At 43.5% G+C, this 23,102-nt stretch overlaps 1 protein-coding gene and 1 pseudogene across 2 annotated transcripts in view; one reads left to right on the top strand and one right to left on the bottom strand.

The window, feature by feature from the left end:
• The window catches only part of LOC144501703 (E3 ubiquitin-protein ligase rnf213-alpha-like), a 181,837-nt gene that overhangs the window by 6,430 nt on the left and 152,305 nt on the right, over positions 1-23,102 (bottom strand). For both annotated transcript variants that reach the window (XM_078225645.1, XM_078225646.1), the window contains exons 58-70: positions 22,977-23,074; positions 21,973-22,129; positions 19,145-19,310; positions 17,856-17,953; positions 14,377-14,622; positions 10,278-10,410; positions 9,569-9,658; positions 7,954-8,119; positions 7,281-7,482; positions 7,122-7,199; positions 2,338-2,535; positions 1,540-1,629; positions 250-428 (exon numbers count right to left, since the gene is read on the bottom strand). In XM_078225645.1, coding sequence (XP_078081771.1) covers positions 250-428; positions 1,540-1,629; positions 2,338-2,535; positions 7,122-7,199; positions 7,281-7,482; positions 7,954-8,119; positions 9,569-9,658; positions 10,278-10,410; positions 14,377-14,622; positions 17,856-17,953; positions 19,145-19,310; positions 21,973-22,129; positions 22,977-23,074 — 1,901 coding nt within the window. The remainder of the gene's footprint in view (positions 1-249; positions 429-1,539; positions 1,630-2,337; positions 2,536-7,121; positions 7,200-7,280; positions 7,483-7,953; positions 8,120-9,568; positions 9,659-10,277; positions 10,411-14,376; positions 14,623-17,855; positions 17,954-19,144; positions 19,311-21,972; positions 22,130-22,976; positions 23,075-23,102) is intronic.
• LOC144502115 (U2 spliceosomal RNA) lies at positions 12,480-12,689 on the top strand (annotated as a pseudogene).

The raw sequence follows: 23,102 nt of genomic DNA, 5'->3' as shown, positions 1-23,102 counted from the left end.
AGAAAAAGAAATCACTGAGTTGTGGGAATCTGGAATGTTCTGCCTGGGAAGGTAGTTGAAGCCGGAAACCTTACAACCTTTAAAAAATATTTGGATGAGCACTTGAAATATCCTAATATTCAAGAACATGGGACAAGTGCAGGAAAATGGCATTAGCGCGCCTTTAGTGATAGATATTGTCGGTGCAGACTCAATGGGCTGAAGGACATTTTCTGCACTATTAGCATTTTAACTACTGGTGCATATTACCTCCAAGTGGGTGAGAAGTTGTCATCTCCATTGTTTGGAGCAGTCTTTAGGACCAGGATCTCATGCAGCTCCCAAAGAAATACGTTGATGTCAGTCGATGCAAAAAAGCTCTTCAGTTCTGCTTCTTCCTTTGGCAGTAATTGATCCTTGTATTCCTTAGGGATCCTCTCAAATGGGTCCTTGTAAAAGGAAAAGAGAAAGTAAAATTATTGTAACCCAATCCCCCTTAATTTATCGAAAGACTGCTATTAAAACATCTGCATGTTGGAGCTGTAAAATTATGCTGTTTGTTCACCAAATGTGATGTTACAATCATAGAAATCATAGAAACCCTACAGTACAGAAAGAAGCCATTCGGCCCATCGAGTCTGCACCGACCACAATCCCACCCAGGCCCTACCCCATATCCCTACATATTTACCTCTAACCTACGCATCTCAGGACACTAAGGGCAATTTGTTTTGAGCATGGCCAATCAACCTAACCCGCACATCTTTGGACTGTGGGAGGAAACCGGAGCACCCGGAGAAAACCCACGCAGACACGAGGGGAATGTGCAAACTCCACACAGACAGTGACCCAAGCCTGGAATCGAACCTAGGTCCCTGGAGCTGTGAAGCAGCAGTGCTAACCACTGTGCTACCGTGCCGCCCAATGGGTGGACAAAATTGGGGGCCATGAGTACAAGACTGTCACTGATAAATCCAAAAGTGAATTCAGGAGTAACCCTTCATTTAGGGAGTGGTTAGAAAAAAAAACCGTGGAAGAAATTAAACGCTTTGGAAATGTGGATGCTAAGTTCATAAGATAAGATATAGGAGCAGAATTAGGCCATTCGGCCCATTGAGTCCACTCCGCCATTCGATCATGGTTGATATGCTCCTCATCCCCATTTTTCTGCCTTCTCCCATAACCCTTCAACCCATTACCAATTCCAGGTTCATCCAAGGGATGTGAGCTTTGCTGGCGAGGTTAGGGTCAGCAGATGAAAACCAGGGGACAGAAGAGAAAAATGGATCTTAATAAATGGTGGGAAGGTGGCGGGGAGGGAGTGGGGGGGGGGGGGGGGGGGGGCGCCACTTTCAAAAGGACATTAAAGTCAATGATTACATCTTGTAAAGAATGAAACAATCAAAAGTTTAGAACAACTTTGAGGTCACTTGTGACTTTCCCTTTTGTAACGGTAACTTTTCCAATGAATGAGGCCAATTCCCTTTTCCAATTCACATGACTTCATTCCAGTTTTATAAATTCACTGCGAAACATGGTTACGATTAGTAACATTCACACCTTTCCTGTGCCCAGCATGACCTGGGATTTCCAAGATGACAGCAGTTGCCAAAGAGACAGAGTGTGCTTCAGTTTGCATCCTTCAAACGCCTGGGAGAAAAGAAGAGATTCCAATTTGTAATATAATGCAGGTGGAAAATTAAGACATCATTCTGACAGGAGCCAAATTAGTGTGACCATATGTGGCAAATAACTGCAGATCCCATCTTGCAGAGTTAAGTGATCTCACAGCACATGCATGAATACACTTCCCGTGCATTTGTTAATAAGATGGCAAGTTGAAAATCAGAGTAATCTGAGTTTATTTTGATTGTTGTGAGTGCTTTACTTCCTTGGTTACTGAATAGTGCTCAATGTTTGTTCTGCAAAAATATTCGAGTGAAGTTTATTTACCAGTATTGTGTGCAAGGTATTATTCACTAAAGTTAATGCATGTGGCTAAATGGTGTCGCTTAGCCATACCTTTGGCTAGTCAAATCATTTTTAATGCACAGCATTGGGTTGGTAAAGGTGAGTAAGTGGGGAAATGTGAAGACAATGCATCTGGATAAATGAGATGGTTGCAAATTCCAACCATAGCATTAGGACACTGCCAAAATCACCCAAACACTGGACAATTACAGCCAATAGCTGTTTAGGGTATTCATTAAATGAAATAGAATAGAAAAGCTATGAAGAGAGATGCTGACACGTAATTGCAAGGTGAAAAGGCAGGTATCGTTACTATGCTGAAAGTAAGTGTTTTCCTTGTGCAAGCACTAGCAACGTTCTCCTGATAGTGTCAATGTGTGTACAAACCTTGCTGACACAGGCTAAAACTCGCCGATCCATCCGTAAAGTATCCTTGAGATAACAGAGAAGCTGGTTGTCTGGGGCTCCTCCTGCGGTAGCGAGGAAGCCAACTACAATCTCAATGATGTCCAGGGCATCACAAATGTCACTGTACGATTTCAGCACCGTTGTGATTGAATTGCAGACAGAATGTGATAATGCTTCCTAAAACAGAGAAAAGGAAAGAATAAGTGTCCTTCCCTCGGTTTATTTTTATACAAATTGGTACAATTGGTAGAACAGTGAGGAATTATATCTTATTAATGGTGGTGTTAATACTGGATGAGATTTGGTTGTTATGTATTATTACCATCACAAGTGATGTTAATACAAATCAGATACCAGAGTGAAACCTGGCTTGATAGTGTCAAGAAAATGAGAAATTATAAGTTTCTCTTTTAGTAATATCACCGTCACATTTCTTATGTACCGGAAAACAGGCTGGTGGGGGTGCGATTGTTGCGATTGGATTAAGAGACAGAGCGATTACAAGGGTCTAAAGCAACATTAAGAAGTAGTTTTGCTATATTCATAAACCAAGAGGAACTTCAATAAGAATTTACATAGGGCAATAAAAGGAGGCCAGGATTCAGGTCGGCGGGATTCTCCGGTCCCGCCAGCAGCGCACCCCCACCTGCGGTTTTCCTGCCGGCGTGGGAATTCCCATTGACAGCAGCCGGACCAGAGAATCCCGCTGCTAGCAAACACGTGCGGCTGGGAGGCTGGAGAATCTTGCCCATAGTTTTGAAGTGGGTTCTTTTAGCTCAAAGGGGGACGTATACACGTTGTAAAATTCTAAATAAGTGAGGCAAAGAGGGGATAAGATTATTTTTTAAAATATAGGAACTAAAGTAAAGAAAGGAGTTTGATCAGTTCTGGCAGAAGGGTACTTCTGAGAGACTGGTTGAAGCAGTGGAGGATAGAGAAATCAAAGAGAAAGAACGCACTTAAGAAAACACTGAAGTCTGTGTGAGGGGGTAGCTGCCTACATCTCCCAGCAGATATTGTGGCAGCTTATCAGACCTCCAAGAATACAGCGTGGACAAGGCCAGACCCGGACACTTATTGTTGTTAGCCTCTGAGGACATCTTAAGGGCAAAAGGGCATTGTGGGGTAAAATTAGAAGAATTTTATTGATTTAAAAATCTATAAGGATTGTTGCCAAATGGAAAAGGGAAGGTTAGCTCTGAGTGTAATCTAAATTAAGATTTTTTTTCAACGTACTGTTAATTATGTGAAGCCTTTCTTCTATTTTAAGTGTACTTTAAAAAAAATTTTTTTTAAAAATAAACATTTACTTTAATATAAAATCATCATAATTCACTTGAGATGCCACTTCCTAATTTTAGAATACTTCCTCATAATATACAAATTACAAAAAAACATTTTGGCAGCTAGTTCAAGTTTCCCTTTGGGATTTGGGTACCTCAGCATTTATCCTCAGTCATGCCTTAACAAAATATACTAACTTTATTTTTTTTTAAGAAACCATGGAGTAAAGTTACTGAACAGGTTCACTGGAGTTTACTGTTGAACTGGAGAATAAAACATTGATTAAACAAGGAAAAATAAACAACAGCAGACAAAATGGTTGGAAGGATCTTAATACCAACACCAGAAAATTATTCAAACTGACACTATCATCTTATCCCAGCAATACTCTTACAGACACAAAACCCCAGTGAAGGTTTACCACTTTCTTAACAGGCTTCTTGCTTGGGCTGGCCTTGTTGCAAATGTTTTTCTTCCTGTGGTTTTCTGAGCAAACACTTGAGGTCCCCCAGCATCCTTGCAGGTTTTCTTACTTGAGAGCTTAGAACTTCTGCCTTCACTCTCTGACATACACACTCTGAACTGCTTTTCTGTCTTCCCTTGTATCCCTGGGTCCCTGTCATGAGGTAACAACACAGTTTTTTCTACTTTGCGTCTTTTCCCATCTTCACGAAACTGTTAACCCCTTTGTAACCATCTCTTCAGTTCCTCATTAAAAATGCACGTATCCAAACAGGGCCTCCAGGCTTCCTGGCACCAAGCTCACAAAAAAAACTCTAAATGAAACTAGAACCATGTTCCACCTTTCTTAACACAAATATACAAATATAAATTAAACTTAAAAGTTATGCATTGTTCCAAACAGTACTGTATCCCTTAGAATCTTAGAAACCCTACAGCACAGAAAGAGGCCATTTGGCCCATCGAGTCTGCACCGACCAAATCCCACCCAGGCCCTACCCCCATATCCTTACATATTTACCCACTACTCCCTCTAACCTACGGACACTAAGGGACAATTTTAGCATGGCCAATCAACCTAACCCGCACATCTTTGGACTGTGGGAGGAAACCAGAGCACCCGGAGGAAACCTATGCAGACACGAGGAGAATGTGCAAACTCCACACAGACAGTGACCCAAGCCGGGAATCGAACCCAGCTCCCTGGAGCTGTGAAGCAGCAGTGCTAACCACTGTGCCACCCTCTCCCTAGCTCTTCCAAACTGCAGTCACAATGTGACAGCCAGAACTGCCAAATAAGCAATACCCAACGAGAGGGAGAAAACTGGAAGGAGGAGAGGTGGTTAGACAAGCAGTTAGACATAACGTGGCTACAGGCAGAGGTGGAAGATAATGACACAAGGATGACAGAAATGTACAGCTCCAATAAATCTGGGATCTCTCAGGCCCTCAAGCTGCTCTTTTAAGTCCAAACCTATTCATACCTGACAGTTCTGAGGAGACAGGACCAATGATTTCACTTGTCCAAGAGATTCAGGCCCCATTATTAATGGACCTGTAATCAAAACCCTAAAATATCCCTTAACAGCAGACAGACCAATGCATTAAATTGAGTGTTCTCCCGTTTTGTTACCAGATGATTAGTGGGTCAGTCTAGGTTAGCTCCATTCAGAGAGAGTAACTAAACATTCTAACAACTTCACAGAAAATATAGCAAACTTTTCACAGATTAGATAAGTAAAGAAAAGTAAAGTATGTTTATTAGTCACAAGTAAGGCTTACATTAACACTACAATTACATTACTGTGAAATTCCCCTAGTCACCACATTCTGGCGCCTGTTGGGTCAATGTATCTAACCAACACATCCTTCAGACTGTGGGAGGAAACCGGAGCACCCGGAGGAAACCCACGCAGACACGGGGAGAATGTGCAAACCGTACACAGGCAGCCATTTGAGGCTGGAATTGAACTTGGGTCCCTGGTGCTGTGAGGCAGCAATGCTAACCACTGTACCTCTGTGCTGCCCTGGACAGATTCCTGCCTTATTCAATAAAAATGTTCATTCATCCCATAGAGCATATAAAACAGGAGGATGAAATGACAGCATAAAAATATGCCAATGTTTGTCCTCCTTGGAGTGGGGTGAGCACGATACAGCCTCAGGTCCAAGTGAGTCAAAAATACAAATATAAAGCCATTTGTTTGCCTTTCAATCCATTGCAGCCATCAATCCTTTCAACTGAAACCGAATGGGCCTGATTTGGAACTTTCTGATTCTCAGTAGGAATCAGGCAGCAGAAAGACTCATGCAAGTTCCTACTAACTTCAGGTGGTCCTTAATTTAGGCGGCATCATTCCTGCCAGAAAAGGTGAGAGCTTTATTACTCATTAGCGCCATTTTGGTACATTTAAGTGCACGCTTGCCGAGTCACACAGCAAAGAATGGCCAGAACAAGTGGTCCTTACAGGGATGAACGGAAGCCGCTCTGGCGACAATAAAAATTAATTCACTTGGCACTTTTGGGGTACCAAAAAGGGCATAATTTCCCTCCCTGTGCCTTGCTGCTAATCATTTCCATTCACTAATGTCCCCAACTATTCAAGCCCTCCCCTTTAACCTCATGGTGCAAGCCCGTGAATGTGGTTACTGATTTCTTGCCTTCTCTCTGCCTCCGCCATCCCCAAAGGTACTGGTGAGCTAAATGTCAGCACTAGGAGTTGATAGCTCACTAGCTAAATATAATTAAGTCCCAACCATCAACATGATTTAGGCCTCTTGCTGGGGACCTCGGATGACTATTGTGCTTACTCCAGTCACCGTATGTACACTAAGTATGAAAATCAATCCCAATATCTATCCAAAAATAAGATATATGAATATGGGGCTTCACACAGTCATTCGTGGTCATCAGTAATTTATTGGCTTTTTAGAATCAATGAATCCCTACAGTGCAGAAGGAGGTCATTCAGTCCACCAAGACTGTACTGACTCCCACTCTATCCCCCTAACAACACACATTTACCGTGGCCAATCCATCTAGCCTACACATCTTGAGATACGAAAGGGCAATTTAGCTTGGCCAATCCACCTAACGTGCACATCTATGGAGTGTGGGAGGAAACCGGAGCATCCAGAGGAAACCCACGTAGACACGGGGAGAGAGTTTCCACAGTCACCCAAGGCTGGAATCGAACCCGAATCCCTGACGCCGTGAGGCCGCAGTGCTAACCACTGTGCTGTGTGTGATTTTCTCACCAAAGATTTACTGTGCATTCTGCTGTTCAGAAATGTGTTTTTGCCTGTCAACCAGCAAAAGTTCTCTCACTCTGATGGAGCTATTAGAGACACAGCATAATAGTAGGCAGCTCCACTTTAAACAGAATCCACTTATCTAGATCTACAATAAAACTCTCTCAGAGTAGAAATATTAAACAGAATGTATCTAACTGTAAATTGCATTTTGCAATTTTATGTTCAGACTGCGGAATCTGTTCTGCCTGAAGGAAAATCCTTACTTGAGATATCTTTGTTTTCAGCTCCTTGAAGATGCTTGAATAATCTCTTTCATGCCGCCCCACAAACTTGGGAATTTTCTGTTTAAAACAAAAATGCAAATGTGAATTGGTTCTGCTCACTATAAAGTGAAAAGAATCTTCAATAAAGAACGTACTTACCGCGTGAGCTATGAATGGTTTTCCTCTAAGGAACAGTCTTATCAGCTGCCGCTCAATGTTTTTAATATCATACTCCGGTAATGTCTCCTGCCCTTTTTCCAGGGAGTACTGGCAGTTCGACACAACAAGTGGGATGAAATCTTTATCAGGGTCGCAAATAATTACATGTGCCTCTGATACCTCTTCTGGGCTGATGCAAGATCTAGTGGGGGGGGGGAAAAAAAGGATATATCCTATAATTTAGACCTAAATTTATCAATCTGACACCGAAATACTAAATGAAGAAAGGAAGAAATGATAATATGAATGGAAACACATTGACGACAGAACTTCGTTGACTGAAGCGTACTGTCTGGGAAATGATAGACAGGCATTGCAGCTCATCCTTGTCATGCAGATTCACTGACTGGGGGTGGGAGGGGTGCTTGGGGGAATTTTCCCGTCCCGCCCACCACGGGAATCGTAGTGGGCTTTGGGGGGGGGAGGGGGGGAGGGGGGAGAAGCGGATCATGTAAAGGTCCGTTGGCCTCTGGTGGGATTTTCCAGTTTTGGGGCAAGAGTGGCTGGAAAATCCCACCCCGGGTGTCAATCAGGAAGGATTTTTTTCCCTTAAAACTACAGTTCCTCACCAAGCATTCACTTTTTTGGAAAAAAAAAGCAGGGAAGTGCTTACTTTTTGGATGCGCTAATGGCCTCGAGGAGATCATTTTGAATCTCAATAAGAAACTTGCTGAGTGCAGTGGCACAAAGGCCTGGACCCTCTGGCTGAGGCAACAAAACTTCAACGGGACTTTCAAATGACAAGTCCTCCTGACGCAACTCTTCGGGAATTCTCGCATCTGGAAAACAAGAATTTGAAAATATGGCTGACACAGATGATATCCAACTCTGCATGGTTGTCTACAAAACCCTCAAGTAGCACTGAGGGGAATTTGTTAACCTGAATATTATATAGAGACTAGAAGCAGGAATAGGCCATTCGGCCCTTCGAGCCTGCTCCACCATTCATTTTGATCATGGCTGATCATCAAATTCAATATCCTGATCCCCCCTTCGTCCCAAATCCCTTGATCTCTTTTGCCCCAAGAGCTAGATCTAATTTCTTTCTGATACAATAATTGTGTGGAAACAGGAGAGAATGAGCAGAGTTTCCAACTGAGCTAAGTACAATTGTGAACTACATGCAATCTCAAATAGGTTAACCCTATGAGGCCTATTAACCCATTAAACCTTTGAGATTAATTGTTATTTTGTGCAATGAATGAGAACTAGATTGAGGTAGTTTGAAAAAAATGAAATTGACTGATTCCTAACCTTTTTGAAAATTTATTAATGTCTCAAGTAGGCTTACATTAACATTGCAGTGAAGTTACTGTGAAAATCCCCTAGTTGCCACACTCCAGCCCCTGTTTGGGTACACTGAGGGAGAATTTACCATAGCCAATGCACCCAACCAGCACGTCTTTCTGACTGTGGAAGGAAACCGGAGCACCCAGAGGAAACCCACGCAGACACGGAGAGAATGTGCAAACTCTACACATACAGTGACCCAAGCCAGGAATTGAACCATGGTCCGTGGCGCTGTGAGGCAGCAGTGCTAACCACTGTGTCACCGTGCAGCCCAAAAAGGGGGCATGGACATGCCAGCAAGACAGAAAGGCGGTAAGTCAATGCATGGTATTCAATATAGGCCTAAATGGCAGTATTATTTTGCCATACTAAACAGTTTTTCATATCCAATCATGCGACATATTTTAATGTGTATATATTCCAATTTTTAAATGACCAGCACTTAGCTATGAACCTGATAAGCAAAAATGTTCTCCTTTTTTCATTTAACTGCAGTTCCATGGCCTACCACAGTTAAATTGGACCACTCCACTCTAAGATGGTTTTCATATCATGATTCTCACTAAACACAATAAGTAGGGCAGGCAGCTCTGCTACACAGAATGGATCTCTGTCAGTTTGCCTTGTGCTGAGCCAAGCCATGCTTACATCCAGTTCTCCTTCAGCCAAAAATGTGATCAGAAGAATATTCAACGTCAGAAAATTGCAATATGATATACGCTGTGACATGGATGCATGAGACGCTTTTGAGATTTAAGTGAAAACTTCAAAGACTGAAGACATTGTGTAAAATTCTGGAGCCTCTGGTGCACTGGCAAACAGGATACCGATGTGAAAAATTATTAGAAATCACAGCAAAACGGTGTTACTAAATAATACGGATTCGACAGGAAGAATAATCCAGTGGAAAGTGGATACAACAGCTGTATTTAACTCACTGTTTTTTGCCAGTGACGGACGCAATTGATTCCAGAGCTGTAAGAAAATCTTGATCCTTTTGTCAAAGCTATGCCTTTGACCCTGCTCGCCTGGAAACACAAAAATGAAACATGAATAAACCAAGTGCCTGGAAACAGGTCACCAATACCACTTGTTACCTATCTACACGGAACTACCCCACACTTACATTCTCCGCCTCTAATTAACTTCCCTTCTTTTCATTATCTCAGAGACAACCATTGTATGTATCATAGACTCATAGAAACCCTACAGTGCAGAAAGAGGCCATTTGACCCATCGAGTCTGTACCGACCACAATCCCATCCGGGCCCTATCCCCATATTCCTACATATTTACCCGCTAATCCCTCTAACCTGCGCATCTCAGGACACTAAGGGGCAATTTTAGCATGGCCAATCAACCTAACCCGCACATCTTTGGACTGTGGGAGGAAACCGGAGCACCCGGAGGAAACCCACTCAGACACAAGGAGAATGTGCAAACTCCACACAGTGACCCAAGCCGGGAATCGAACCCAGGTCCCTGGAGCTGTGAAGCAGCAGTGCTAACCACTGTGCTACCGTGCCGCCCTTCAGAAATGGCGGCAACTAATTTGGTCCAGCTTTCTGTCATACGCTCCCACTGCTTTCACAGTAAACATGCTTCTTCACCGCTCAACATTGTTAATACCAAAAACTAACATTTTACCTGAAGCCATTTGCTGCAGGAACTGAGAAATGGTCCTTGATTTCTTCTCTGAGGCACTTTGGAATGTCCTGATTAAATCATACTGGAGTCCAAGAAGATCGGGTAGATTCTTGAGCAGGCTTATATAACAGGCCTAGAAAACAAAGAGCCAGGATGTATGTCATTTTGTGAGGCGATCATGTTAAGCCATAGGTCAGCACTTTTTCCAGCAGCCGCAAACCTTGATCCTCTGTGCCAGTTAGCAAAGCCATTATATAACACCCCATAAATGAACGTTGGGGCAAAGTGTTAAACGAGGCACTACCTATTGGAAAAGCGTACCGTTTTTAATGAGCCGACTTAGGCGTGTTTTTAAACAACTGCAATTTGACATCAGGGAGGCTTAAAAGATGTGCGGGTTAGGTTGATTGGCCATGCTAAATTAACCCTAGTGTCAGGGGTATTAGCAGGGTAAATATGTGAGGTTATGGGGATAGGGCCTGGGTGGAATTGTGGTCGGTGCAGATTCAATGGGCCGAATGGCCTCCTTCTGCACTGTGCAGATTCCATAATGGAAATCAGAAGCGTAAACATGGTGAGAATTATGTATGGATAACAATTCAGGGGAGAAATGGGGTTGAATAAAGTTACGGTTTTTCAGCACACAAAAATAATCCTTTTTTAAACCCAGGAAGTATTGAGTCCCCAATTTGAGGATTTGGTGCAGACCCGATGGGCCAAATGGCCTCCTTCTGCACTGTAGGGATTCTATGGTTTCATGGAACAAAGATAGGAGAGAACAGAAGCATGGGTGAGAAGCTAGGAACGTTTCATTTGGCACCGAAACATTGGCATTGGTTTCAACAGCCCTCACGAAACAGAAACTGAGCAGGGAACAACTGAAATGGTGCAGAACCTTTATCCATTCAATTCTAGCCTGATCTACACCTGCTCTGAAGCAGTGAACTCCTTCCTTAAATATGTAGCAGTCCCTGATATCAATATTGGGATTTGCTTGCTAGTTTCAGGAGAGGGTCAATGGTGGCTTCCTCGCTAAGCCAAAGCTGTTGGGATCAGAGTACAGGGTCAAATTAGACTCAGCAAAGTGAAATTATCTAATTTTTTTTTTTACAGATTCCTTAATGCGCCAAGATGTGCAAGGGTGAGGGGGGAGGGAGGGTTATATCTGCGGCACCTTAGGCTCCAAAAAGAGGCTTTGGGGCATCTGATTCCCCAAATGTTCTCGGCCTTTTGGCTAAGATCAAGTGTAGTATGGACAGGATGCTGCACTTGGTTGAGGTCATTAGGTTACATTTAAGCTTCATTTTCATATGAAGCAATTTTTAAAAGCGGCATCTCGGCCTTTTGGCTAAGATGCAAATGAGATCAAGCCTTGGAGGAGGAAGACCTGCGCCTACTCCAATCAGCTTGGCTCATGTAGATCAGGCCCAAGACAGGGGTTGCAGACCCTGCCTTGTCAGCTTGGATCGGAAATGTCTCAACTTGTTGAGACTCTGAATTGGACTTGATTTGATTGAATTGGAAAAGTATATTTAAAAAAATGTTCCTCTCTAAGCACTCTGTTACAACTACCTTGTACTAGAGAATGCTACCCCCCGAGTGTGCAGCCACTGAGCAATCCAGTTTTAATGCGTCATTGGCAGGTATGCTAATGAGGCTCAGCAATTAGGAAAAGCCACATCTCTTTGGAAACAAACCCAAACAAACCGGCCGCTCGCTAGGCTACGTTCCCAACCGGGAGTGAAAACTGCACCCATCAAGCTGGAGCACCTCCACAACTTTTGTGCAGGATCCTGTGCTTAAACAGCATCCCAGCTGGCAGGAAGGAGCGACAAGCTTCAGCAATACAGTGGTTAGCACTGCTGCCTCACAGCGCCAGGGACCTGGGTTCGATTCCCGGCTTGGGTCACTGTCTGTGCAGAGTCTGCACGTTCTCCCCATGTCTGCGTGGGTTTCCTCCGGGTGCTCCGGTTTCCTCCCACAGTTCGAAAGATGTGCTGGTTTGGTGCATTGGCCATGCTAAATTCTCCCTCAGTGTACCCGAACAGGCACGGGAGTGTGGTGACTAGGGGATTTTCACAGTAACTTCATTGCAGTGTTAATGTAAGCCTACTTGTGACAACAATAAATAAACAAGAAGACTGAAATGTTGAGATTGGACTAACACCTCAGACATTTTGAGATTGTTCAGTATGCTTCTAAATTTTTCTCTCTGCCTTTTGGCGAAGATCAAGTGTGAGATCAGGTGTAATGCCTGTTCTTGTCAGCTTGGATCTTGTATGTCTCTTTTGTGAGGACCATGAATTAGATTCAATTTGAATCTGAATTGGTTTTAAACAAGGAGATGGATTAGGGGCTTGCCCTATCCACTCTGCATACTGGTTTCGTAACTCCGAGAAAGGAATAACATTTTTAAAAAAGCATACTTATCACTTTTCTATACGACTATTTATTGGATTGTATGAACACAATCAAATTCTCTGTGTTCTAGTCACTGCGTAAGCAGAACAGTTACACTGATAAATATATGCAGTCCTGTATCTAACAAAGATAGAAAATCCAATTACAAAAAAGGTCATTTCACCACCTCTCTCGTTCTGATTCTTCGGCAAGCTGAATGATAGAAACCAGGCAGATTCACACTCAATCTCAAATCTGTGCCCAGATAGTTCATGGCAACCAGGAATTGTGAAGGGAATGGGGCTGCGTTTGGAAAATTATGCTTATCTTAGAAAAATATTCTGTTATGCACGTGAAAAAGTCCAATGTTAAACGTTCATACAATGTCAACTGGAGGTTCCCCTCCAAGCCACTGATTTGGAAATGTTTTCTCACTGTCGTTGGGTCAAAATCCTGGAACTCCTTCCCTAACAGCACTGTGGGTGTACCTGCACCACATGGTCTGCCGCAGCTCAAGAAGGCAGCTCACTACCACCTTCTCAAGAGCAATTTGGAATAGGCAATAAATGCTGGTCTAACCAGCGCCACCCACATCCCATAAATGAACTATCAAAATCTTACAGGGGACTGAATCAAACTGAATGGTGGCAGTGAGAGATCTGAGTGTTGGAGTGTACACCTTCTCCAAAGGTTCATGACTAATGCCAGGAGTATTGCTAAAGCAAATAGATTTGTAAGCCCTATTCACTAGAAAAATCAATACAAATTAAAGCATATCAATTTGTCCTTGTGCAAGGCCTTGGTTAAGCTTCAGTTATAATAAGGTCCCCTTACATGGTGGAAAATATTGAGCCTTTGGAAAAGGTTCAGAGAAGAACCACACTATTCATTCCCAGGCCAAAACTATAATTTCTCCATACTTTAGAAAAGTGGTGACTCAATCCCAATTTAATTGAGGTTCTTAAAATAATGAAGGGCCTAGATTATGTTAACGAGGAACAATTATTTGAACTGGATAGGTTATTGTTGTCACAAGTAGGCTTACATTAACAAATAGATTTGTAAGCCCTATTTGATAGCCCTACAAGGTATATGTTCAAAGGTTGCACAAGGGCAGAACTAGTTTGGATATTAGACGATTCTTCTTTTGCAGGAGAATGCTTGACTTAAGGAACGTGTTGCCGGCCTCTCTGTGAACACTGACTTGCTGCATTCCTTCTAGAAAGTTTTTAAAGTCATGAGTAGGCTGACATTAACACTGCAATGACATTACTGTGAAAATCCCCCAGTCGCCACACTTGAGCACCTGTTCGGGTACACTGAGGGAGAATTCAGCATGGCCAAACCACCTAACCAGCACGTCTTTCAGACTATGGGAGGAAAACAGAGCACCCGGAGGAAACCCACACAGACACGGGGAAAACATACAGACTCCACACAGACAGTGACCCAAACTGGGAATCGAACCCTGGTGCTGTGAAATAGCAGTGCTAACCACTGTGCTACCATACCACCCACTGTTTTAGCCACACAAAGATGAACCTCTACTGCCTGAATCTTCTGGTGCTCCTCCATTCTCATAGGGAGCACATTTCTGAATGCCTCATGATTACGTGAACAGAACTCTATTATAGAGGGCACATCATGTTAAGATTCATTCTGCTGATAAACGGTGACTCCTAAACCGCATCGAAAGTACCTTTTGAAGAAATTGCCACAGGATAGGTGTTAGAGTCTTTTCACCCTTTTGCTCTACCATGAGTGTAAAGCTCTCTACACATATTCGACGGTGCCACTTCCAGGCAGAGGAACAGTCCAAAACATCACGAGGAGAGCTCAGAAAATCCGATGGGTCTCCATACAGCATTTTCACAACAGGACTCCCACCAATTCTGTCATCAGAACTCATCCGCTTGCCTACATCTGACAACCTCTCATCAAGATTCTGTGGATTACAAAAAGAGAGGTGAGCTTCCTTGTTTACCGGCTCCATAACCTAAAAGTTCACCAGCAAGTCGCAGTTTAATCGTTTTGTCGTTGTGTGTGTGTCGGGGGGGGGGGGGGGGGGGGGAGGCGGAGGTTGAGGGGTGGGGTTGGAGGGGGGTAATAACTACATGCTGTTTGGTGAGAAGTTTCCATCTAAACTCAAAATTCAATTTTTCACAACACATAAATTGGAATAACATTTGCCAAACTCTTGCATCTTCAGTTCACAGCTGAAGATGTTGTACTAATAGCAGTCTGTGACCGCAATTCTCAGGAATGAAAACCAAGTGATGCTGCCGGCGGGGAAAACTGGAGTGTTTGCCAGGTGGGATTCAACCTCCTTTTGTTGAGAAAAATACCCCAAAGGGGAGCATGCCAACCAATCCAGCTTCACAGAACAAAGAACAGTACAGCACAGGAAACAGGCCCTTCGGCCCACCAAGCCTGTGCCGCTCCTTGGTCCAACTAGACCAATCGTTTGTATCCCTCCATTCCCAGGCTGCTCATGTGACTATCCAGGTAAGAGATTAGGGTGACATTTTTAAAGGGGGCCCTGATCTCAGAGCAGAGTAAGAGTTTTAACAACACCAGGTTAAAGTCCAACATGTTTATTTGGTAGCAAATGCCATTAGCTTTCGGAGCGCTGCTCCTTCGTCAGATGGAGTGGAGTGGCATTTCCACTCCATCTGACGAAGGAGCAGCGCTCCGAAAGCTAATGGTATTTGCTATTAAATAAACCTGTTGGACTTTAACCTGGTGCTGTTAAAACTCTTACTGTGTTCACCCCAGTCCAACGCCGGCACCTCCACATCTCAAAGAGCAGAGCCAGGTACCCCTCACTCCTCCCATGGAAATGGCAACCCCACAGACCAAAGGAGCACCCCAACCCTTCATCACTGAGGGGTAACCTCCCCCCTCCCACCACTAAATGTAGGGGTCACCCCCACCTCCCCCCCCCCCCCCAACCCTTCACCACACATGCATGAGGGTGATCTGACACCCACCACCCCGACAAAGGAAATAATCCGATATTGGGTCAACAAAGGCCATGCCCGCCATGCAGGCTGCCTTCAGGCCCCGAATCTTCAGGCACTGTCCCTTGGCAGTGCCAACCTGGCAGTGACAGTATCACAGTGACACCTTGTAAGTGACACCCTGGCAGTGTGGTGTCACTTACAAGGTGTCACTACCAGAATTGCAGGGGTGCTGTGCCAGCCTCGTCTATTGCTGAAAGCTACCTCCAGTGCAGGCATACCATTCCAGCCTGAGAGGTTGAAGAAGACCTGCTGTGTGAACAAAGTCAACCAATGTCTTCAGAACAAAAAACAAGACTGTTTTAAAGAATGGGAGCATCTGAGGAGTGGGTTCAATCGGGCTTCCAGCCCACTATTGACTTTGTGAATCTATTTTAAACAGCTGACATCAGGTTCTCATCCGCACTGGTGGAGAACCTGATTTTTGTGGGTGCAGTGGGCCGGGAGATTGGGAATGGGAATGACGCCCAGCGGGAATCCTGATGTGAGCCCTCTCACACAATTCAACAGACTATTGGGAATTCCGGCTGGGGCGAGTGCCCCCCAAAGAATCCCAGTGTACATCTTCTACAAACTGATGATTCTCCTTTGTCATAGCTTCAGTGTCTGGAACTACATTTCCAGGATGAAGAATCACCCTTAGCCATGATGTGCAATGCAGTGGAAATCACTTGGATTGTCTTCCTTGCCTTTTCCACAAAGTGATGAATATCATACTGTCAGGCTAAGAATAGCATTTAGATTTATCTACCAGTCAGGTCATATACAGAAGCAGTAAGACACAGCAAAAAGTTAAAAATTATAATCAAACAGAGTAAGTCACCAAGGTGTTAATGCCCTTCTCTAGAACTTGTACTTCCAACAAAGTTTCTTATATGACACAGCTTCTGGATAAAAGAGCTGTCGAGGTCACAATGAAACTTTGAATGAGGATGGCATAAAGCTTGGGCAATCACAGAGATGTCAATTGTTAATTAAGGGCTGAAGTCAAATAGTCGGGTTGTGATTTAAGCCATGGACAAGGCAATCATATCACAGATATTAATGTTGAAACAGTAACTCTTCTAGTTATTCAAACATCAGAGACAAAGATGATAATATTTACCTTTACCATTTGAATGGCAAATAATATAAATGAATTAAATTAAGACCAGAAAGTTTCGATAAAAGGCGGGCAATTCACTCCCTCAGTTCATCGTCCAGGCCATGAAGATGAAAGTTGACATCAATTAATTTCGAAGTTTGTTAATATTAAATCTTGATGCGGGAGCTGTCCAAGCAATCTTTGGCCTAATTAGTTCCAGCTGATATTACTACCCAAAATTGAGCAACACACAACAAATATCTGGATGAATCTGGCTAGTCTTGTGTTCTGGCCACTTCATCTCACAGAAACAAAAAAAAATCTGCATTTACATAGTGCCCTTCACATTGTCAGGACATCCCAAAGCATGGCATTGCCAATGAGGTAATTTTCTGAAGTGTAGACACTGCTGTATTAAAGGCAAATGTAGCAACCAATTTGCATGCAGAATGGTCCCACAGACACCAATGCGATAAATGACATATCATCTGTTTTAGTAATGTTGGTTGAGGAATAAATAACGACCAAGAATAATATTTTGATTTTCTTTTGCATGCAATCTGTTATGTCATTCCAGGGCACAGGTAGGGTATCAGTTTAACATATTATCTAAAAGGAAAAACCTACACAAGTGCTGAAGTGAAGTAGCCGCCTTGTGGTTCTGAGTCTGCAGTGGGACTTGCACCCTCTAGCTCACTGAACCAAGGCAGAAGGGTTACTAACAAAGTCATTCCTTTAAAGATACAACTAGCTGAAGCTAATTTTGCAATAGGTTGCTCTACATTCAAAAACCTCCTCTTATCAGGATGAAGGCAATCATGCCTTCATCCTAACCTTGCCGTGTTTCCACTTTTCCCGTGCTCCTCGTCCTCCTATTCATCCTTGCCTTAAAGCTCTGTCTCTTGCCTCTCTGCATTATGAAGAACGCCCTAAAAAACTGGTATTGCTGGCTACACTTTATATACTGAAGTTGGTTCTCGAAAGTCGAAATGATGAGAACAATGTTGTAATGATAAGCACACCGACCACACCTAAGCATCAACAAGAGACACTTCATACATTAATCCAACTGACCTTTAGCAATGGAGAAATAATAACTTTGATGAAATGGTTCTCCCAGGCATTTCTAGCTTGCTTTGATGCCAGATGTTCATCCCTCCTTGCTTGACATTCTGGGCAAACAATGTCACAGAAAGAATATAATTCAGTACAAAGTTCACGCTGAATTTGAATTTGCTATGGACCAATAACCTGCCCTATCTAGGGATTTTTCTTGAAGACTCATGAGGAACAATTGACCTTTTACTGGAAATTAGAAGTTCATTTTTAAGTTGTTAGTATGGAAACGGTACATGTAGATAAATTAAACTGCAGACTTGCAAGATGTGCGCAATATACAATTGAGAGGCTGAATTAAAATTGACACGAATATTCCTGAAAGTGCACGGTGCCAGCCTATGCAATTTTTGGATATATTCTGAGCTGCACACAAGCTGTGTAAACAAAATAACATTTTTCCACATGCAATGTGTACACATCAAGTTGCTTCAATCAGATTCAGCCAACGTAATGCGACAAATCTCCAGATGTGAATGCCTTGGGGTTGATATTTCTCTGTGGTTGTTTCTGGAAGCTTCCATGAGATCTAGTGTGGAGCAGAACTTTTGTCCATCTTTGATTTGGGTACCTGTGTTGGAAGGGATGAAGGTGACCATCCTTCATAGCTCTTGGGGCTAAAGGGATCAAGGGATATGGGAGGAAGGGGGAAATCAGGATATAGAATTTGATGATCAGCTATGATTAAGATGAATGGCGGAGCAGGCTCGAAGGGCCGAATGGCCTACTCCTGCTTTTAGTTTCTACGTTTCTATGACCAAAGATGCGCCTCCCAATGTTGTGCTGCAGCCCCAGGCTATTGATGGCCTGTTCCAAATTTGGAAGGTGAGGTGTATGCGACTCCACTCTTGGTCCAATGATTCCCATCAGAGTAGCTTCTTCTGCTTCAGAACCCCAGGTCCATACACCCGCCTCCTCCCAGCAAAGGCCTGTATATTGTGGACACATCCTTCGACTAGGCAAATGTCACTGGGACTGCATCTCACCCGCTCCCATTTTCACACTATGTTTAAGCAAACCGATTCAAATCTTTGACAATCACTCGTGAGAAAATAAACCGAATATTGGTAATTTAACAAAGGTAAATAATTATACGTTGTATATAAAGCAATTGAAAATTGCAAATGAAAAGGCTATAGAGACAGGACAAGTCAATATAGTTTTGAGAGCTCGTTACATGTCTCCAGCACTTGCTGATGACATGAGTAAACAGTCCAAAGTACTGCAAAAGACCACCCGACCAGTACCTTGAGGCTGATTCAGAAGATCATCAATAAGTAGATGGATGCAGGTGGCTGTTTCGTCAATGTTCTTCCCCAGTGACTTTCCAAGCTGATTCAGATCCAATTCAAGATGCTGCCACAGGAACTCTGCCACATTTGGTACCCGTGGATGGATCATTCCTCCAATGATCTGCATAAGAAATGAACAGACATAATTTTGGTAGTTTCAACTTTACATGAAATTTAGTCACAACACAAGCAACTTCACCTGTTCAACTTTTTTAACAAGGAGTCTTAATCACATCAGTCATATTGTCGAATAGCAGTGGATTTAAAATCTCCACCGCAATAATAAGTTTTAAGTGACAATTATTACCCTGCTGTGACCACTTACTGTGGCTGCCACCTGACTGAATTTACTGCAGATGACAAATTAAATATGATAGACTGTGCAATAAGTCCTTGGAGGCGGAAATCCCTTCATCAAAATTCCTTTATTTATAAGATCCAACAACACTATAGAGTGCTCTCAGGATGTAGTCTACATCCAGAGTGCCAGAGGAACGGACACTCCTGTTTAAATACAGGGCATAGGGCTTCCTGATTAGACCATCAATTTGGTCCTTAATCAGGGAGTTCTTTTTAGGTACCAACAAATTAGATAAAATCAAATTAACTTAGGGACAAATTAAAAGGGGCAGCCCCCCAAAAGGAGGGGGAACAGCCCGAACAAAAAACAAAGTCGAAAGGAAACTTAAAACATCAAACTAAAATGTGATTATCGGGGTTGATAATACATCCCAGCCCCTGCGGTGCCCAGCGGGCATGGAAGGCATTAACTGTGCCTGTGGACACCGCATCTCTAGGGACACCTGGCCGCGAATATAGCCGCAGCAGAGGGGCAGACAGTCAGGATGGACGACCCCGTCGATTGCCCACTGTCTGGACCTATTGATGGCACGTCTCGCCAGGCCCAGGAGCCCTTGATCAGGGAGTTCAAATTCAAGCAGGCCAACCTCAATTGCCTGATTAAAATGGTTCCAGAGTGGAAACTATTCCATGTGATAATAATGTTCCACGCTCCTGAGAAATTCCCTTGTTTGCTATTTAAATTTAGGGATTAAGCATTTATTTTAAAATAAGAGATTGAAGAACTTACGAATACTAGTTGCTCTCATGTGACATGACACACAGAGGGTTAAGGTCAGGGGCCGTTATTATCTGAAGCTGGGGTACAGCAGTGGGGCTAACGGGAACCTGCTGCAAACTAGTCAGACTAATTCCACCTTCCTGTCAGAGATGGCACAACAGCATCTCTAGTGGGGAGATGGTGTAATTACAGAGAGACAAATTTGGGGCAGTTTCCATGATAAATGTGGATGTAGAACTTTGTAATGGAAATGCTGACAGCAAGTGCACAGGTTTTAAATGTCTTATAAGAACATAAGAATATAAGAACTAGGAGCAGGAGTAGGCCATCTGGCCCCTCGAGCCTGCTCCGCCATTCAATAAGGTCATGGCTGATCTTTGTGGACTCAGCTCCACTTACCCGCCCGCTCACCATAACCCTTAATTCCTTTACTCTTCAAAAATTTATCTATCCTTGCCTTAAAAACATTCAATGAGGTAGCCTCAACTGCTTCACTGGGCAGGGAATTCCACAGATTCACAACCCTTTGTGTAAAGAAGTTTCTCCTCAACTCACTCCTAAATCTGCTTCCCCTTATTTTGAGGCCATGTCCCCTAGTTCTAGTTTCACCCGCCAGTGGAAACAACTTCCCTGCTTCTATCTTATCTATTCCCTTCATAATCTTATATGTTTCTATAAGATCTCCCCTCATTCTTCTGAATTCCAATGAGTATAGCACCAGTCTACTCAGTCTCTCCTCATAAGCTAACCCTCTCAACTCCGGAATCAACCTAGTGAATCTCCTCTGCACCCCCTCTAGTGCCAGTATATCCTTTCTCAAGTAAGGAGACCAAAACTGTACACAGTACTCCAGGTGTGGCCTCACCAGCACCTTATACAGCTGCAACATAACCTTGCTGTTTTTAAACTCCATCCCTCTTGCAATAAAGGACAAAATTTCATTTGCCTTCTTAATTACCTGCTGCACCTGCAAACCAACTCGAGATTCCTGCACAAGGACACCCAGGTCCCTCTGCACAGCAGCATGCTGCAATTTTTTACCATTTAAATAATAGTCCATTTTGCTGTAAATACTGCCAAAATGGATGACCTCACATTTACCAACACTGTACTCCATCTGCCAGACCCTCGCCCACTCACTTAGACTATCTATATCCCTTTGCAGACTTTCAGTATCCTCTGCACACTTTGCTCTGCCACTCATCCTAGTGTCATCTGCGAATTTTGACACAATACACTTGGACCCCAACTCCAAATCATCTATGTAAATCGTAAACAATTGCGATCCCAACAGTGATCCCTGAGGCACACCACTAGTCAGTGTTCACCAACCAGAAAAACACCCATTTACCTCCACTCTTTGCTTTCTGTTAGTTAACCAATCCTCTATTCATGCTAATACACTACCCGTAACACCGTGCCCCTTTATCTTATGCAGAAGTCTTTGGTGCGGCACCTTGTCAATGCCTTCTGGAAATCCAGATACACCACATCCACAGGTTCCCCATTGTCCACTGCACATGTAATGTTCTCAAAGAATTCCACCAAATTAGTCAAACATGACCTTCCCTTAATGAACCCATGCTGTGTCTTACCAATTATCCATTGCAACTGCAAGCCTTTCTTTCTTTTTGATACTGAAATGCTATTATTGCACAGTAAAACATTCAACCACAAAATAATTTAAAAATTAGCCACTTACTTGATGATGGCGAACTGTCCCAAGCATCAATGACACATGCGTCAGCGCTCGCAGTAACAAGAAAGCAACGGGACTCATCTGTCGATCAGGCGCTACAACGTCCTTTCTCCTTGAGGCAGGTCCCAGGACGTGACCAGTCTGAGTTTGATCTGTGTGACTAGAAAAGAACCATAGGCTAGATGAGCTGTGAGATTCCTCGAGCTCTGCTCTGCTGCAGGAAGTGACCTCAAGTGAATTTATCGACTTCCAGACTTTGACCTGCCATCTGGGGTCAGTTTAGGTTTCACTCAAAACTGCTGGCATTGCACTGCCACTTTTAATAGTCAGCCGGGTCTTCTGGCTGTCTCTTATTCAGCAGCGGAATTCACCATCTTTTTCTTTCCTCAAAGTATAAAACTGGAGAGATGTACAGTATCAGGCTACCTTTCCACTATTCCCAGTATCTGCAATGTAGGGCGGCACAGTGGTTAGCACTGTTGCCTCACAGCGCCAGGGACCCGGTTTGATTCCCAGCTTGGGTTACTGTTTGTGCAGAGTCTGCATATTCTCCCCGTGTCTGCGTGGGTTTCCTCCGGGTGCTCCGGTTTCCTCTCTCAACCCTGAAAGACGTGCTGGTTAGGGTGCATTGGCTGTGCTAGGTTCTCCCTCAGTGTACCCGAACAGGTGCTGGAGTGTTGCGACGGGGGGGGGGGGGGGGGATTTTCACAATAACTTCATTGTAGTGTTAATGCAAGGCTACTTGTGACACTAATAAATAAAATTTTAAAAAATGACAAGGCTAGATCATTAGTGAGATTGTACAACATCATTTCCTCAGCCTCACTTGCCATTTCCCACCACTGCCAGTAGGGAAGGTTGGGATGGGGACCTGGTTCGATTGGCATTTGCAATGTACTTTGTCATGGCGCTGCTCAAACCAATGCTTCATCCCAACCACCATGTATAATGCAGGATTGCAACTTATAAACGAGACTGCTAGAATCAGGTAAGAGATGTGTACATACTGTTCTGAAAGGGTAAATCCAGAAATAGGATTGTGACCTCGTCCACCAGTCAATTGACCACAATTAAGGCAACGAGCCATCTCCACCGGTCTTCCACACTGTCAATAAAACAAATATCTGGTTAAT

This window comes from Mustelus asterias, chromosome 12 (assembly GCF_964213995.1).
Source record: "Mustelus asterias chromosome 12, sMusAst1.hap1.1, whole genome shotgun sequence".
Classification (NCBI taxonomy): Eukaryota; Metazoa; Chordata; class Chondrichthyes; order Carcharhiniformes; family Triakidae; genus Mustelus; species Mustelus asterias.
Note: the sequence above shows the minus strand (reverse complement) of the source record. Positions and strands in the feature narration are given on the sequence as shown.